Source organism: Apus apus, chromosome 12, assembly GCF_020740795.1.
Source record: "Apus apus isolate bApuApu2 chromosome 12, bApuApu2.pri.cur, whole genome shotgun sequence".
Lineage (NCBI taxonomy): Eukaryota > Metazoa > Chordata > Aves > Apodiformes > Apodidae > Apus > Apus apus.
Window position 1 is genome coordinate 12,990,615 of NC_067293.1, and position 17,223 is coordinate 13,007,837.

The 17,223-nt window shown below is 40.7% G+C and overlaps 1 protein-coding gene and 1 non-coding gene across 3 annotated transcripts; both read right to left on the reverse strand.

Moving 5' to 3' along the window:
• Positions 1–5,806: 5,806 nt before the first annotated feature.
• On the reverse strand, positions 5,807–16,458 carry RBMX (RNA binding motif protein X-linked). Of its 2 annotated transcripts, none has more exons than XM_051630055.1 (9): positions 16,375–16,458; positions 14,865–14,991; positions 14,561–14,667; positions 9,012–9,183; positions 7,798–7,914; positions 7,331–7,445; positions 7,092–7,217; positions 6,912–7,000; positions 5,807–6,410 (listed from the first exon to the last, which is right to left on the reverse strand). In XM_051630055.1, exons 2-9 carry the CDS (start codon positions 14,971–14,973, stop codon positions 6,103–6,105), a joined length of 1,143 nt encoding a protein of 380 aa, XP_051486015.1. In that variant the 5' UTR covers positions 14,974–14,991; positions 16,375–16,458; the 3' UTR covers positions 5,807–6,102. The 2 variants fall into 2 exon arrangements, with proteins under 2 accessions (XP_051486015.1, XP_051486014.1); XM_051630054.1 differs by having other exon boundaries at positions 6,912–7,015.
• LOC127389869 (small nucleolar RNA SNORD61) lies at positions 14,739–14,811 on the reverse strand. Its single transcript, XR_007890725.1, has one exon. It is a non-coding gene; the product is annotated as a small nucleolar RNA SNORD61 (small nucleolar RNA).
• Positions 16,459–17,223: the final 765 nt, after the last annotated feature.

The following is a 17,223-nucleotide window of genomic DNA, read 5'->3' on the forward strand; positions in this document are numbered from 1 at the left end:
GACAAATCAAATGAGCTGTCAATCACCTCTTGCAGAGTCAACCTCCACCCCCAAGTTACAAACAATTTTATTTGCAGCCAGACTTCCACCAGTGATGACCATATAGAACAGTATTATTTTAAAAAATTAAAAAGGGAGGGGGAGTGATCTATACCCAATTATCAAAGGACTCTGATGATACATCAGTAACATGGCAACAGGAATAAGAATAGCATTCAGATGTTCAGCAAACATTCAAGAGTCATTCTCCTCAGTCACTCACTTTTATGTAACTTGCTCATTTTTTCAGCATAGAGGGAAAACACCCAACACAATTAACACTGCTGCACCATTTTTCTGCTGCAGAATCTGCTGATGCCTTGAAGTAGTGACTTACAATTATGAAGGCTGAGTCAGTACAAGCTAATTTACACTGGTGATAGATTCTCATTATTGAGCATTTCAGGCACATATGTGTTTTTTTTGCATGATAGCTCATATGTTGGCATTAGATTTTAGTTAAAGTAACAGTTCTAGCCTAAACAGCAGTACCCAGACTATAAACTACTGCTGAAAACGGAGTATCTTAATATTATGGCATATTACTCTTTCTAGCAGGAAGTCTCTCAAGAGACCACTTTGTAACAATAAAACTCCATTAATATGTAACATTAGTAATCTACCATCCAAGTGTCTCTGAGCAATAGGTATTTTAATTTAAAAAAAAACACCACAAAACAAACACCAAACCAAAACCCATAATGCATTTAACAGAAATTTATTAGCCCTGGGAAATACTGCAATTCTACCCATCTGCTACATACAGGCTGACTTACTCCTAGAAAATGCGGTCCATAACTGAAGTTTAAAGTTACACTTTAATCCCAAAACTCAAAAGGTAGTTTTAAATCCCTAGACAAGGTATCCCTTCTTTTTCCTCTTTACCTGCTCATTATAAACCGAGTGTTAATTGTTTATGTAAGATCAGTTTATGGCTACCACAGATGAAGTGAATATAAACTTTATTGTCAATGCCTTTTAATACTTCTGTCAATTTTAAGTCAGTTTTCTACATCAATAACTGGTGCCTGAGGATTCCTCTCTCACTGGTACATCAACACATATGTAAGATAGAAATATATCAAAACCAAGGCAAAGCTATGAAGAAAGCATCTTGTTGCAAGAAATGCAGTGCTGTCTTGAGTTCTGCAAGAAGCTAGTACCTACAGGAACACTAATTATTCTGGGGATTTATCACTAATATCATCTCAGTACATCAACACTTCCTTCCTCTCATCCAGAAGGCCTGGACAATTATACACTGTTAGTGCAGTAACACTGTGAAAGTTTTCAGGTTTCTTGGTGAAGAAGAGTTTGTGACTATTTAGTCCTCTGTATTTTAGAGCATTAAAACTCACATTTATATAAACTGTTGGTTGTTTTCAGCATAAACAGTAAGCACCCTATGTAAAGGACAACCCCGACATATTTTTCTGGTGCAGAATCTACCAATTCAGGCACATTGGATAATAAAAGCCCTCATTCCTGACTCTTGGAAGAGGTTAGCTATGGTAGACAGCAACTGACTTTCACTTGAGAATTTTTTTTTATCAAAGAGATTAGTAGTTCTGCTTTCAAAGGCAATTCCTGAATGGTAACACAGTCCTCCTAAAAGAAATACTGGGTAACACCACTTTCAAAAGCAAAGCTTCATCAGTTGCACTTTGTTATCCTTCAATTTTCCAACGCATATCCACTGCTGCACTGCTTTCTTCCAGCCAGCATAACTGGAAAAAGGAAATGCAAGTTATTACACTCTCACAAACCAAAAGACAAACCAGAAAGTTAAATCATGAGTTGATTGTTTTTATTTAGATAATGCATACACATTTGGATTATATTCAATCTGTCCCAACAGTATGGAAATACATCAATAGCTAACTACAACTATCAGAACAATCAAAGGATTACTTATATTAATGCACACTTCTTGTACAACATTGTCTTTAGAGCAAGTATTAAGTAAAGCCTCTAAGTTCTGTGCATATCCCACTCCAAACTCTTGCCTACTACAAAATCCCACTAGCCCATGACTATCTCAGCATCCTACTCAGAAGTCCTGTAATAAACTGGTATACACACTGGTACTAATCTTTCATGTAATTATGTGCTATTAATTAAATAAAACTTGTGATCAAGGTGAATGGTTTGTTAAATTAGTACAACCACATCCTGATTTCTTACAGTTAAGTGTTACCTTTCCTGCCATGTAGCCAGTTGTTCTGTTTACAGCTCCCTAAAGTTAACACTGTCACCATGCCTGCTGAGAATTTGGAAATGTTTATAAGCTGCAGTGTGCTTTTGTCTTTTAATACTTTTATCAATTACAACATGGCCCACTACCACCAGTGATAAAACACACATGCTGAACTAAAACCCACTATTTTTTCCAAGAGAAGCTTCTTCACTCGCGAGGAGTAATTAACCTTCTGCTTCCGAGCAATAGAGAGAACTGAAGCTAACAGAGCACAGACTTGTAAAAAAGCTTAAAACACTGACACAACATAATGATCATTTGACAAAACCTTTAAAGACACAGTGTTTTCTGCCTTTACTAGGGGATTCCTGATCTGCATGAGCCTTAGAGGGTAAATTTAGAAATTGACTCCTGCTAATTTTTCGCAGGTTGGTGAGGAAGCAAGGGAGAAAAGCTTAATTTTAGACATACTTCCCTAGTCCACTTTGGTGGCATATTACTGACAGTGATTTTTGAATGAGAAGTGATTTCTGAATTAAAAAAAAGGTTAGGGCTTTTTAGTCTTTAAACAGTGTTCAAACAGTAGTTTCCAGTAGCATCTGTGATTTAAATATTTCAACAGCCTCACTGAAGAGGAATGCGAAGATAGGGAAAGTAACAATTTTTCTTTTGTTGGCTGAAATTTTATCTAATGATAGAAAAAGCTGGTCAGGTAGCAGCTTTTAGTTTATTTTTTATGTACCCTTAGTCTCAGAACAGAAAATATCCATGATGCATTATATTTTATCTGAAACACAATCCAATACCCTGAAATTAAATTGTATTTTTTCTTATCAAGATAAGAGTAGCAATTTATCGAAATTATTTACAAAATATCCTGGCATGTTCTGACAAAAGGATTGCATAGACACTTAGCTGCTGTTGCTGACACACTAAAAAGAATAAACTGTAATTCAAATGAGGTTACAAACACTACAGTGTGCAAAAGAACCTATCTATCCCTCACACAAAATGGAACTGCCCTGAAATCAGTGACCATGTCAGATGAACAACACTGTACCAACTACAGCTTTTTCTTTTCACCATTTCCAAGTTGGTTCTCAAAAGCAGTATTTGAAACTAGCAGCAAAATATGCACTTACAGTTAAAGAATACTTTGAAAAATACTTTTAAAATTACATAGGAAGTACATATACTTCTTACTTACATATTTCTCTTGGAAAAGTGATTTATCCTTCACTTTGTATTAGATTTTAACAGCTTTTTGCACTCCTCAGAAGTTATCGTCTTTGTTTTTTAAATTATGTACTATAAAGTCTTCTGAACACCTTTATTAACATGACTGCCACTATGCCTATTTTGTTTCCCTGCAAGTTACCAGAGAAACAAATGAGATGGTCACTATGTCATAAAGCCTAAAGACAGCTGCTTCTAAGTATACTTGAAAAATTTTAATAAGGTAGGCTTCAAAGTCATGGAATGCAACAGACCTACAAGGTCTTTCATCATGCTAAAGATGCCTGGAAGTTTGCAATTTAATCCAAGGGCCTCTGCAGAGCCTATTTCCTAATCAAAGCTTATGCTCAGTATAATAATTAATTATATATTCTTCTCATTTAACAAGACTGATTAAACATCCAAACTGACATTTACTATTCCAATTCAGATTTTTATAGTCTGGTCTTAGGAAGATTCCTAAACAAAGTACTCTCTGCAGCATGATTTGAATGGCATCTGTAATTGTATTTTATATTCAGCCATGTCCAAAGTGGACCAATTTCTCCAGATGAGAAATCTCACTGTCATTCCTAACTTGATAGGCTTAAAAAGCTTATTTAAACCTCCTCCTCCAGAATTCAAACAGGCAGTTCATTTAGCCACCAAGAATATCCATCTGAATCTATAAACACAGAACCACCAGAAATCTTCCTTCAGCTATGATGCTAGCTTAATGCTTACCTTATGTATTGGTACAGACACCACTCATCTTCACCATCAGCATAGATGAACCACCGTTACTTCCTTGGTACATTCCAGAAGTTATCACCCTGCAACCAAAAAAAGATACAACAAATTGAGAACAGAACATTTTATGGTACAAGTCAACCTACAGTGCTTCCCCCCGTTTCAAAAAAGGCACAAATTTGGGTTTGCAGATTATTCTGTTCCAAGTTTTACTACTTCTCTTTTAAGTGGTGGACGATTCATTGGCTTAGTGGAATGGCTTAGTGACAGGTTGCATGGCTTATGGATTCTCATTCCTTTTCAATGGTGCACTGCCACGTTAAATCCATAAGTTGAACGACAATATTTACTGAGGACTACACAGAAGTACAAAGCTTTTGGGGTTGTGCTTTTTTTAGTTGGAGGTCTTCATGTCTACTATATTCAACAGCATCTTTTCAACTTCATGGCTTACCTGAGCCATAACAACTTGCCACAGGTTCTGCCACATGTACTAGATATCCCTGTAACGCAGTGTCAAACAGAGTCAGGCATCCAACTAAATGTCAAGTTTGCAATGACTTGCTTCAAACCTAATTGCTGAGCTGCTATTTGTCAATCTAAACCAATTCCTGATTTCACAAGACTTTAATTTTAACATAGCATATGCAGCCTCTTTAAGCATCTTCACTGGAAGATACTTGGCACAAAATACCCCCTCCCAACCTTACTTGGCAGTATTCTGTCTACAGTGTGCTGCACTGTATCTTTAGTTTCAAAATTAGTGCCATAAATGCTTTTATCCAAGAAGAAATCTTGAATTTGGAGAACTTCTAATGTATTGAAGTTTTGGGTTTTGTTTTCTGTTGGTTTTTTGGTTTTTTTTATCTAAACAGCACTTCCATTGCCATAACGTGCAGCTTGTCTTACTGTACTAGAGGAAGGTAACTTGGTTCATTTTTGACTTAGACTGAAAAACTAGTTTGCTTTGCTTACCATCTTTGCTGTTTCACAGGCATTAGATGCTTTAAATCAGCTGTGGAATGCTGAAAGATTCACTTGTTTTTAGGAAGCCATAAGCCTTTGAGAAGTTGGAGAGAAAGACTTCTTTGCTTATCTTATTTTCTCCTTTGGAATCAAAGATGTTCCTTTAAAAGTGAAACACTACAGAGTTGCAAAAATTTGAAACAGTATGAGTAAGCATCATTTTGCAGCTTCTTTGATGGAATTGGTCAGTTTTTCTTTTATTTTTACAGTATTCTGTAGCTGACTTACATGTACATGATTTATTTGGAGGGGAGATCTTTTCAAACTCCCCATGGAACAGGAGGAAGGCAGAAAGTACTATTATCCACTTGCTTTTCCAGGTTAAGTGAATATCCTCTTATTTTTCTTAACACAAGGATCTGAAGGCATTTTGTACTGGGAACACTGACTGACTTAAAGTGTAGGCAAAACTGAACTTTGTGTGGAATATCCCCACCACCCTCCAAATCACAAGCAATACTTTTAAGAATTAGGTGCTGAACATGTAGAACAATCCATCTCCATGTTAGATGGCTGGATGTTGTGTGGAAGAATTTATGAACTGCTTGTTCCATTCATGAGGAAAATCAGATGGAAGTGTGGCATTTCAGGGAAACTTTACTTTGAAATTACAACACTAGTACACAGCTCAAGTTTTATACATTTAACATCTGCTTCTGAAAGAAATGTTAACAATTTTGAAATGAAATTAAACATTGGTTTAACTTTTCCTCACAAAAGCATAAAAGTCATGGAGGGGAAAACTTAACAGGCAACAATAAAAAAAGGTAAAAACAACTTTTCCTTTTAGTAGTCCTCTGGTAGTAAAGATAGAATAACTTCCACTTTTTAATTTTTTTGAGAAGTAATCTGTCTTGGTCCAAAAGTTTGTGTTTTTAGTATCTGCTTCTGCCTCCACCTCTATCGGATCTGCTTCCGCCACGGCCACCACCTCTGGGTGCTCCGCGGCTTGAACTACTGTAAGAATCACGAGGAGGTGGATAGCCCCTTTCCATGGATGGGGGAAGACCCCTGTCTTGTCTTCCAACACGATCACGGCCACTTGAGTAGACATCACTTCTGCTGCTTGAGTAACTTTCTCGGCTTCCATATCCATCTCGTGTGCTGCCGTAATCATCATACCGACTGCTTCCACCATAAGATGGCGGGGGCCCTCGTGCAGGTGGAGCACTACGTGAGTTACCTGCAGGGTCAATGGTCAGGTAATATGGCAACACCATAAGTTATATATCACAATTTCAATCTGAATTTACAGAATTGCTGTATTAAATGTTTACTGCTACCCTTCTGTATGTATGGAGATGTTCTTAATATAATCTGCCATGTTAATGGTATTTTTATGTGGGTATTGCGTATCAAGCAGTGAGTGGATTTAAAGACTCTGAAGGAATGAAGACGGTTGTTTATTCAGGCAGGCACTTTACTGGGTATTCCAGAACAGCTTGTTATTTTAGAGAAGAAACTCAGCCATATTTTTCCAGACACAGTTGCAATTCTTAACTGTAGACTTTGCTTCTTTAGCTTAGAGCTTATTTAAAAGGATGATCAAATGATAACCAACAACACTTTCACTGTAAGGGAAAAAAAGTGTGCCACTTTCCCCCTAAACATGAGCAACCTAGTAAAAGTCAGGTTTCATGACACTTGTGCAAATTACTACATGATCCTCAAAATGGTTTCTTACCGTAACTGTCATATGAATCTCTGTAGGAGCCTCCACTTGGGTGATCCGAGTAGTCTCTGTCACGTCCACCACCATATCCATCACGATCACTATAGGAGGAAAGACTACTAAGACTTAGTACAAATCAGCAGGATCATGGCAAGAATGAAGTGACAGGGAGAAAAATCCAACAGTAGGTACCTATATCCTCTAGAGGGGTATTCGTCACGTGAGCTGGAATGACCATAATCACGGTACGCGTAGTCACGTGGAGGTGGTGCGTAGTCCCGTGTATCCCTGGAACTGGGATAATCTCTGCTTGAGTAACTGCAAACAAGAATTGAGATGTTGGCTATAGGTCACACCTCAAATCCAAAGGACTAGAAGCCCTTCTCTGAAGAACACAAAAAAAGCCAAACTAAATTATTTACAAAATTTACCCGTCTTTAGTGCTATAGCCATCATCTCTTGGAGACATGTAGACATCTCTTCGTGAGGGCATTGGTTCTCTCCGGGGAGGACCACCGTAACTGTCCCTTCCACGTGATACAGGAGCTTAAGAGAAACAGTTGACATTTTAAAACTAATTAGCATTTTGCCACACAGAAGAGTCCTCAAGGCACTCAAGTATCAGCAGCCTGTTTATAACAATGTAAGTGTACCTCTGTAGCCTACATTTATAATACTTTACATTTCTGCTTGTACAATTTTAAAGCAGCACTAGCAGGAACACACTCATCAAATCACAGCAATTTTTCCAAACAGCTACAAAACAGCAACAGATTAGAAAAACAATACACTGTCCCACAACAGATTTAAATTAGAATAAATGATTTGCAACAGTTCCTGAAGAAAGGCTAAGGTACTACAGCTGACTAAGCAACAAAGTAATTCAGGAAGTCCTTACCTCTACCTCCCATACTACTGCTACGCACTGGTCCTGAAGGCGCAGATCTTTTAGGTGGAGGGCCTCCACTTCGTGGAGGTGGACCTCTCTTCATGGGAAGTGGCCCTCGAGAAGACCCTAGAAGGATAAGCCATGAACCAACTTCGTTATTTCTGCAATATTCACCTGTATGCCCCTAAAGCCTAAACTACAGTAACATAGGCACTGTTATTACCATGTGATCAGAAATGAACTTCTAAAATTATACCTCAAAGCCTTCCCTTGTGTTTTGGCCACTACCAGAATGCTACTGCCAGATTAAGTACCCACCAAACTAGCTTTTCCATAGCCTAAATGCCTGTCAAGAACTGTCTTTTATAACTTATCCAAAAGCCACAGCATGTGACACAAGGGAGAAAGACAGCTGCTATCTGCCATCAGTTACAGCTTAAATGCTCAGTAAGGTACTGTTCTCAGAAGACAAGAGCCACCTGGGAGGATGTACTAGATAAGATCCTACAGAGAAGGAACAGAGGCACTGTAGTCTGTAGAACCTACTACACACTCTTGATTCAAGACAGGAGTTTTCACTATTTCCAGGGCTTTTTTTCTGCATTACAGCTTTTACTGTTTTACTGCAGGAGCTGCTTTTTTTTTTCTTTTAAGCAAGTTTTGTTTTGATACTGAAGTCTCTGCATAAACAGCTTGATCTTAATTTAAAGAATATCCAGTATCAAGTAACATACTATCCTTCTACTTCAGATACCTTCAATGCACTATTTTATAACAAGGCAGGCTTAGTTTCTGTAAATCCCACTATGATCTGGAAGGATCAGTCCTAGAATTTAATAAGTTTAGACCTCTTGCCAGTAAGAATGCAAGGCAGTAGTTCCCTTTCCCTGGTGGAAGAGAATCGCTTTTTCAACTTGAATATCAGAAAGCTTCCTTTCTCACGTGCAGGGTAGGAGTTTTGCTTTTCTTTCATAGCCAAAAGTCAAGTGAAGTGTTAGTTGTAGAAGGGAATCTTCATATTTGAAAGCCTTTTCTTAAGGTGTACTTGCCTAATAAAAAATTTGACTAAATTGCTGAGATCATATTTCATCATTTTAATACAGAACAAGGAGTGCACTATTCGGCTGTTTTGACTTTTATTTTTCCAGTAGGATTATTGTCATCTTCCAATGGTATTGTCTTGTGTGTTGTCCAAGTATATAATGAGAGAGGTAAATACATACCCAAGTGACTCCCTCTTGAAGGTGGTCCTCTTGCGCCACTTCCGCCTCTTGCACCTCTAAGGCCCCTGGGAGGACCTCTGCTTCGTGGAGGGGGTGGCGGCCCACGCCTACCACCACTTTCAAAGGATGGCTTGGTTGCTTGTTCCACTTTAATTGCTTTCCCATCTAATGACTAAAGAAGAAGCTGCTTTACTTACTGCTCAGTCACTTTTGAACTTCTTAAATTAGAGCCCCTCTAGTTTCACTAATACAGGGCTTCCATTTTTTAAAGTTAGAGCAATTCTAGAACTGATTTCAGTCTTCAGTATTAGTCCCCATGTACTCAGCAGCACGTTGGGCCTAATTTCTACAGTACTTCATTCTTGTGGTATTGATGAAAAAAATACAGAGCAGCATCAGAAAAGACTTTCAGTGAAAACACAAGTGTCCAATGACTACGGCAGCCCCATGTCATTTATTCTGTAAATGAACCATGATTTACGATCTCCAATTTACTTTCAATTGCCACGGACTTTTGTACCAAACTAGGACTGCACCAGTAGTTACAGGGTTAAGCTGAAGATATCTTAGCTTCAGTTGGGGTTTCTGGCAATGGGGAGGCCGTTTAGTACATTTTCTTGATGTCCTGAAATAATGGTGATCACTGAAGTTTTTAGAAGTGATTTCAGCATCTACAAAGCAGACTGAGTATGAGAATTCACACCTTTTTTCTACTGTTTCAAGCTGGGTTTTCAAAAAAGGCGACTGTCAGAATTTACTCTACTACTTGCTTTTCCAGAGCAGAGGTGCTTTGTGGGGTGGGGGTTTTTTGTGGGGAAAAAAGGTTAAGATTTTTCTGCTATATAGAGCTGCATTACAGAACTCTGCAGCCAATTATTACACCTCAAACATGAGCAGGTGTTAAGAGTTGACCTAATTAATCACATTTTTATGTAATACTTCAGACACCACAGATTTGGTAATTACAGCAGAGCCAAGATTAAAAGCTCTACTGAAGTTAGGCTACTGCACATTATCCTGGCAAATATGGATTATTTGCCTTTTTGCAGTTGATATTTAACTCTGCTAGGGCAACTAATTAATTATACAAGCAGAGAGTTTTGCTTATTGCACTTCTTTGCTACAATACATTAACAAGTGCACAACAGCTAATAATGTCTTACTCTGACCTGGTGACAGTTGTTTACTTAGGCACTGAATCTTTGTCATCCGCTGAAATCAAGCCTTCTCTGAAATCATCCACTTTAGTAACTTACGTATTCTGCCACCATACGTATTTGTAGCTATTGTTGGAAAAACCTATGTGTATACCCACAGGTCCAGCTTGATCCATTTTAAGAAAAATGTTAAGAAATCCTGGGAAGATACTGGTCTTGGCTTTGCCTTAATAGAAGTATTTTACTTATGGAAGGTTCCTCAAAGCGCCTTTTGGCATGACAAGTTGAAAATTCCAGGTGCAAGCATTAGTACCTCTCATCACTGGAACTTCTTACTTTGTATCATTATTTCCTCCTCATCAGCATTCATCTGTCTCAGCCATCCATCTCAAAACAGGAACAGTGGGCTTGAAGCCTCAAGCTTTGCCATCATGACCACTGTTGTCCCCGTTTTCATGTCTGATTCCTGAGAACCGTCCCTTTCTCCTAGCATGGGTTCTGAAAACCTGCATGCTAGGTCCAAATTCTTGTATTTTTTATGTAGGAGGTAGTTTTTCCTTACCATTTCTCCTCCTATTTCCTTTTGCCTTGCATCTTACCTAGGCAAAAGCTCAGATTTCTTTCAAAACCATCTTATGCAAGCAGTCTTAAAAAGGTATGTCTAAGGTTCAAAAAGCTTCTTTTTTAGGGCAAAGATTTTTTTTAACTAGAAGATATTTGTCCTATTTTAAAGCTGAGGGGACAACTCCGTTTTACAGGTTCTTAGGTCAGAGGGTAGGTTTCATATCACTGAACATGTAAAATTCACACAAGCCATCTAAGAATAAGGATTTTTTTCTCAATGAGCCCAAAGCACCAGCTGTCAACAAAACACTCATTAGTTCTGTTATAACCTTGATTCAGAGTGTTACAGTAGCATTTTCAGTATGATATGGACACCACTAAGTGGAGTCACCTTGGTGCTAAAAAGCAGAAAAGTAATTTAAGATCCTGAGTCATTTAAAAATAGATTTGCAATCATAAAATGTGGCATGAACAACCTACACAGATTTGCAAGGTCAGCCATGGAATCTTAAACAGGGTTAGACTGTCCTGCAACTGTTCCACATTCCAACAGAAAAGCTGAACTTAAAGTTTTGGGAGAGGGGCAGAAATCCAGCATTCCAAATAAACTGCTACAGAAACTTGCATGAAACTGCAACCTAACATCACATGGGGCTTTCCTCTCCAATGGATTGTTCTACTGTTGATGCTGCAGTGACTCCACTGTTTCTGCAGGTTCCTTGATGACACATGAAGCAGGCTTCTTTTCACCAAATATATTCAAGAACTGGAGAGAATTTCTTATCAGGCTTAGCTTCTACATCCTGTATTGCTTCTTCACCAGAAGAACTGGAAAGACTTTCTCTTGATTAGAACAAGACAACCTTCTGTCGCAACGAATACAGTTTAGATAGTTGTTAGAATTGTAGTATTTGCTTCCAACCTCTTAATGCAGTCCAGCTGCCTTGGCAGGTCTACACTGGAATTAAATATTTGGCTTATCCCAGGTGTTTCTCCTACTGTCATATCTCTCTTTAATTCTCCATTTTGTACTCAGGACTTAAAACCTAGAGATGTTAAGAACAGCCTACTGCACAGAATGACCACTACAAACTTGTAGTATTCACACTTGTGTCCAGGTAAGTGCAAGAGCACTTTGTGACGTTGGCATGTAGACTTCACTACCACGCAATTAAGGTTCTTTTTGAGGAAGGCTGATAATTTGCTATGATAAAGTACTTCCAATGTTTCTTCAGTTGCTCAGACATTATAACATTGATCCAATTCTGCAGAGAAAGTAATTTAAGTGAAAAAATCTCCACCCCCACTCCAAAACCATCATCTCCTGACCTCATTCTGCAGGAAAGAAATTTATCTTCAACAAGTTTAAGACTAGTCTGTGCTTGTCCCATTTTACAACATTAACTCCTTTCTCTCCCTCATCCAGAAAGGAGTAAAACATTTGATGTATGTTTTTCATGAACATTTGCAAAGTAAAAAACAAAATCCAAGTTTACTCTTGCAGAATCGAAGTCAGCCTTTTCCACTTGCTGCAACTTTCAATTCCTTTGGAATGACAGAATAAGCAGAACACTGATGATGCAGAACTCATTCCCCAGGCAGACAGGTCAACTTAATCCTTACAGACTGCTTAAGCTACTGTTTGCAGAGTGCTTCTGCTGCTTCTTAGGAGCCTGTAATTCTCAAGTGCTCCAATCCATGATTTCCAAATGCACAGAAAAACACCACATTCTGATTTATTACAATGGTCTCTTCCCACTGCATGTCCCAAACATCACTCCTCAGATCCAGAATACAGTCCTTTTGAGGTACAAGCAGTACTGTCCAGAATGCTTTCTGAAACAAGGACGGACTACCTCATGAACATCTGTATCTTCTGTATCCACGGTCGAACCAAGCTAGACCAGTACAGAACTGGAACTATAAAGAACAGCTTCTAAAGGTTTATGTTAAGTAGGTCAATCTAGGCCAAATCTTGAGTGGAGATGTCCTTTTCACACACTTTTTGCTGTTTAAATTTCAAAGCAGATAGAGGCATTTTTATATTTGTAGTGGTGAAGACAGAAACCGTGCGAATGATGATCCACAAGGCAGTACTTTCCAGCATTTCTTGACAGTGATGCAGGTGGTGCATTCCACAACATGCAGACATTACTTCAGCCACAAACATTCAATCTCACTGAACTACTATTCTAAGCATTACTTTCCTGAGCATTTCCAATGTGACCAAACACATGCTGTAACGTTCAAGATTTAGAACAGTTGGTCACTGTTTTCAGATGGATTTCTATTTGAAAGCTGCACTCCACAAACACTTGGGATTAGTGACCAAACTCCTTTCAGTTTGATATTAGCTTTGGGTGCTTGAAGTTACCTTAGGTGAGGGTTCAGTGTAATTACTCCTTCAGAGGAATCAGTGTGAAAGAACTGCAGTAAACGGGTCTTCAGAATTAGAGCAAACAACCCAACTGAGAAATTAATTTGATGCAAGGAGCACCTTTAAGAATGTTTAGGCTGGTCCAGAACAGACATCACTCAATTTGTCACTCTCTACCTTGAGGAAAACTACTTACTTGTTTAAAAAGGAACCAAGTCTCTGAAGAAAGTATCATTATCATGAAGTTGTCCTAAGGCACACACAAACTAAGTACACAAAGCAGAAAGTCTGCTATAACATGAAACAAGGAAGTTTTACTATTTGTGTTCATTGTGAACACTACAGCAAGCTCTTTTTCTTATTCTCAAAGTACAAACATTGGTTATGCTTTACTTACTGACTGCAGTAACTGACATTTTTCTTCCACTTCAATGTCTTGCACTAACAAGACAAACAGCTATCAAAATCCCAAGTGTTAATCAGAATCAGTAGAGCCTTCTTCACCTTACATGAATGGCACCTCAGACACACTGCTTAGAAAAAGGTCAAAGCAGGGTGACCTTAACACAACTGTCCAGGTTACACATGAAAGACCAGAGTCTGAAATTCAAGTTAACTGAGAAGACAACTTACACTACCTAAGGAGACAGCATCTCTATGAAGATAAGCAGCTGCTGACCTTTAAGTTGCAAACGTGCATCTAGCTTTTCTCATACTGGAACCAATACAACCACAACAGCCTACAATCTTTGATAAATCACTCTGGTGTTCATCTTGGCACTTCTGCTCCAAATTCTCAAGCATTTCAAGACATTACATATGCATTTAACTTTTACTTCCTCCCATATTGTTTGCCATGCAGAGTGTAAACAAGCAAGTTCACCTGCTGGCTAACTGCAAAGCTATTTCACAGTAACTGGCAAGTTGCTACTCATATAAACCAAGCAGACTGATGATACAACTCACAAATTATGGGGCTATCTACAGATTACCAGATAAAGCATCAACACCATCAACGTTCCAGCAAAGTAGGGAAGTGACATTAAACCCATGTCAAGGGATACATTAATAGTTTTTAGGCAAGTCACTTCCCTGAAGTGTAATTTACAGTTCTGCATTGAAATATGCGAAAAGAAAAACATTACAGAAGATGTGGAATAATGAAAAGCTGACTACTAAAAAGCCCTTGACCACCAATCTGAGAAAAAGAAAAAAAGGTATTATAACTGATTGAAAGCCAGACTCCACTTTCTACTGGCAAATCCAGAACCATGAAAGAGTCACTGCAGCTTCATGGAGACACAGACATTTCACTTAACTTAAAGTTATGACTTGTCTCCAGGATCTTCTAACTCACTGTCTTTCCAACTTTTATTACTAGCTAGTTTGCCCCAAAGATCAATACTGCTGATCAGTAACAACAGCAATATATACTTCATCTTAATTCCTACCTTTCCATTCATATCTCTGGCAGCATCTTTTGCATCCGCTGGACTCTCAAATGTGACAAATGCAAACCCTCTGGACTTGTTGGTTTCACGGTCTTTCATCAAAAGGACTGTAGAAATAAAAGGCATGTTACCCTTTTCTGTAATGAGGCAGCAATACCTAACCTTTATTTAACCTTTTAAGCTCAGAACTTCTTAGAGGACATGAAAGCACTATCATTTCAGATGATCAGTGCCAAAAAAGTCATCACAGCTATACTGTTGCTTTTAGTATCTTAAAATAGCAAGTATTTTTTTTTCTTTTTACCTTCCACAATGCGTCCATATTTGCCGAATACAGCCTCAAGGGCTTTTTCATTAGTCTCTGTGTTCAGGCCTCCAATGAACAGCTTCCCAGGACGATCTGCTTCAACCATTTTGATTCTGTAAATGACCTATTAAAAGCACAAGGTTGTTACTGACAAAACATCAGACTGCAACAGAAGCTTTCACACCATCTCATGGAATATGCATTACTTACTTCCTCAAAAGCACTAGCTAATTTTCTTGAGCAAGATGTCAATTAAGAGAGGTACGGTATAGTGGGCATTTTCAAAAGGTATTTTTTTTAGTGAAGCAAATAGAATTAGTACTGCTTTCAGTTATTTCTTCAAATTACATAGCCGATTTCAAACAGATTAAGTTAACTTTTAAGTGCAACTCAAGTCTGATAGGAAGATCCAGTACTACTGCTGAACGTGAAGTATCTTCCATATTTGCAGTCTTTTTGCCCTCGATGGTAACACTAGGATGCCCTTCCTCTAAATCCTACCATAGATGTTTTAAGAAATTTACTTAGTATGCCAAAATAAAACCAAAATATTAACTTTAAAAGTCATCTTCGGCCAGTATTCTAAATTAAGCACATTCTTTAAATTATTTAAAGTACGTTATGCTAAAATCCTGGCATAAACAACGTGTCAGCTTGAACGGATACCAGACCATCCCTGCAGCTCTATCCAGCAACGCCACAGCTCAGGCCAAGGGGAGGGAGGACAAAGAAAGGAAAAAAAAGCGCAACAAAGACAAAGCAAAACCTTGACGTGCCTGGCAAAACGCCTGGCGCCAGGGGACAAACGTTACCCGCATGCCTGCAGCCCAAGAGGCGGGAAAGCCCAGAGCAGCGTGCGAGGAGCCTGCGCAGCTCCCGGGCGCGCCGGGGACAAAGCACCCGGGGCTGGGGGGCCGCGCCGCGCGCGCAGCCGCCCCCCCGCTTCACCCCGCGCCGGGCGGAGCAGGGTGGGGGGAGCACGGGGGGGGCCTCGGACCCTCCGCGGTCTCCAGGCACCTCCACAAAATGGCGGCCACCTATGGCAAAGGATCTTCCCCCTCTCGGCACCAAACGGCGGCCTCGGCGCTCACCGAATGGCGCAGCTCATCCCGTTTTGAGCTGCCCGCCCGGCCCCTCCCCTCGCTCGCCCCAGGGATGCGGAGGCCCAGGCGGCGGGACCCCAAGCAAAAGCCCCCGCGCCTAAAATGGCGGCCACGGCTTCTCACGCGGTTGGGACCCCCCCGCCCCCATCCCCATCCCCACAACAGCAGCACAGCTCCCCCCACCCCACACAGGGCCAGCCGGACAGGAAGGCAGGCCTGACTCCGCCGCGCCGCGCCTCGGGCCCGCAGCGCCGAGCGTGCGGCACTCAAGCTTCCTCGGACACAGGCCGAGCCCTTCCTTCACCGCGCTGCCTCCTACCCACAGCCGGCTCCCACCCCACAGGACGCTGCTTTCCCCATCCCCGGAGCCCTCGGGCCTGCTCCCCGTGCCCGGCAGCACTCACCTCCGCCGCCACCGACCTGCAACTGCGCAATGGGAGCGAACAAAGGCGCTGCGGGCCTTTATAGCCGTGACGTCACAGGGCCCGGGGCCCCGGATGTAGCGGCGGCGAGCGCGGCGGGGGGAGGCGGCGGCTGCGGGGGCTGCGGGGGCTGCGGGGGCTGCGGGGGCTGCGGGGGCTGCGGGGGCTGCGGGGGCTGCGGGGGCTGCGGGGGCTGCGGGGGCTGCGGGGGCTGCGGGGGCCGGGAACCGCGTCCTGCCGGCACGCGGGGCTTGATCCTCCGGCTGGGAAAGGCGGCCGCCGCTTTGTCTGCCGGCTGCTGGTGCCGCTGCAGGGAGGGCGCCCAAAGGAGCGGTGGCTTCACTGCTTGGGGGGCTAAATCCCTGCGTGGGGTCGGTTCAGCGCTGGGGAAGCGTCTGTGCGGGAAGTGAAGCCCCTTCAGCAAAAAAACAGTCCCGAGGCGGTTTGAGTTAATTTAATTAATATGTGTGCCTGTCAAAACCCCTTCCTCGGAGGCTTTAAACTGAGATGAAGTGTCGTTTGAAAAGAAACACGTTGTTGAGAGCGTAAAGGTTTGCGTTGGTTCAGCTGACTCAGTTTTTTAATTCTGAGGTTCAGTGGCAGGTATTTTCTGTTGCTGACTAAAGTTGAAGTGAGGAGGAAGTCTGTGTGTACAAAATTGGCTCAGTTTTCATAACTATTTTGTAGATTATCTAAACCAGTATTAATCAGTCAACAAGGCCTATTTTCTTGAGTCACCCAGTCTAATCACCACTTAGTCTTCTCATTTAAAAATGGATTTTTTGTTACCTGCTTAAAACCCAAGTGATGAAAACAAAAGGGAAGGTGCCT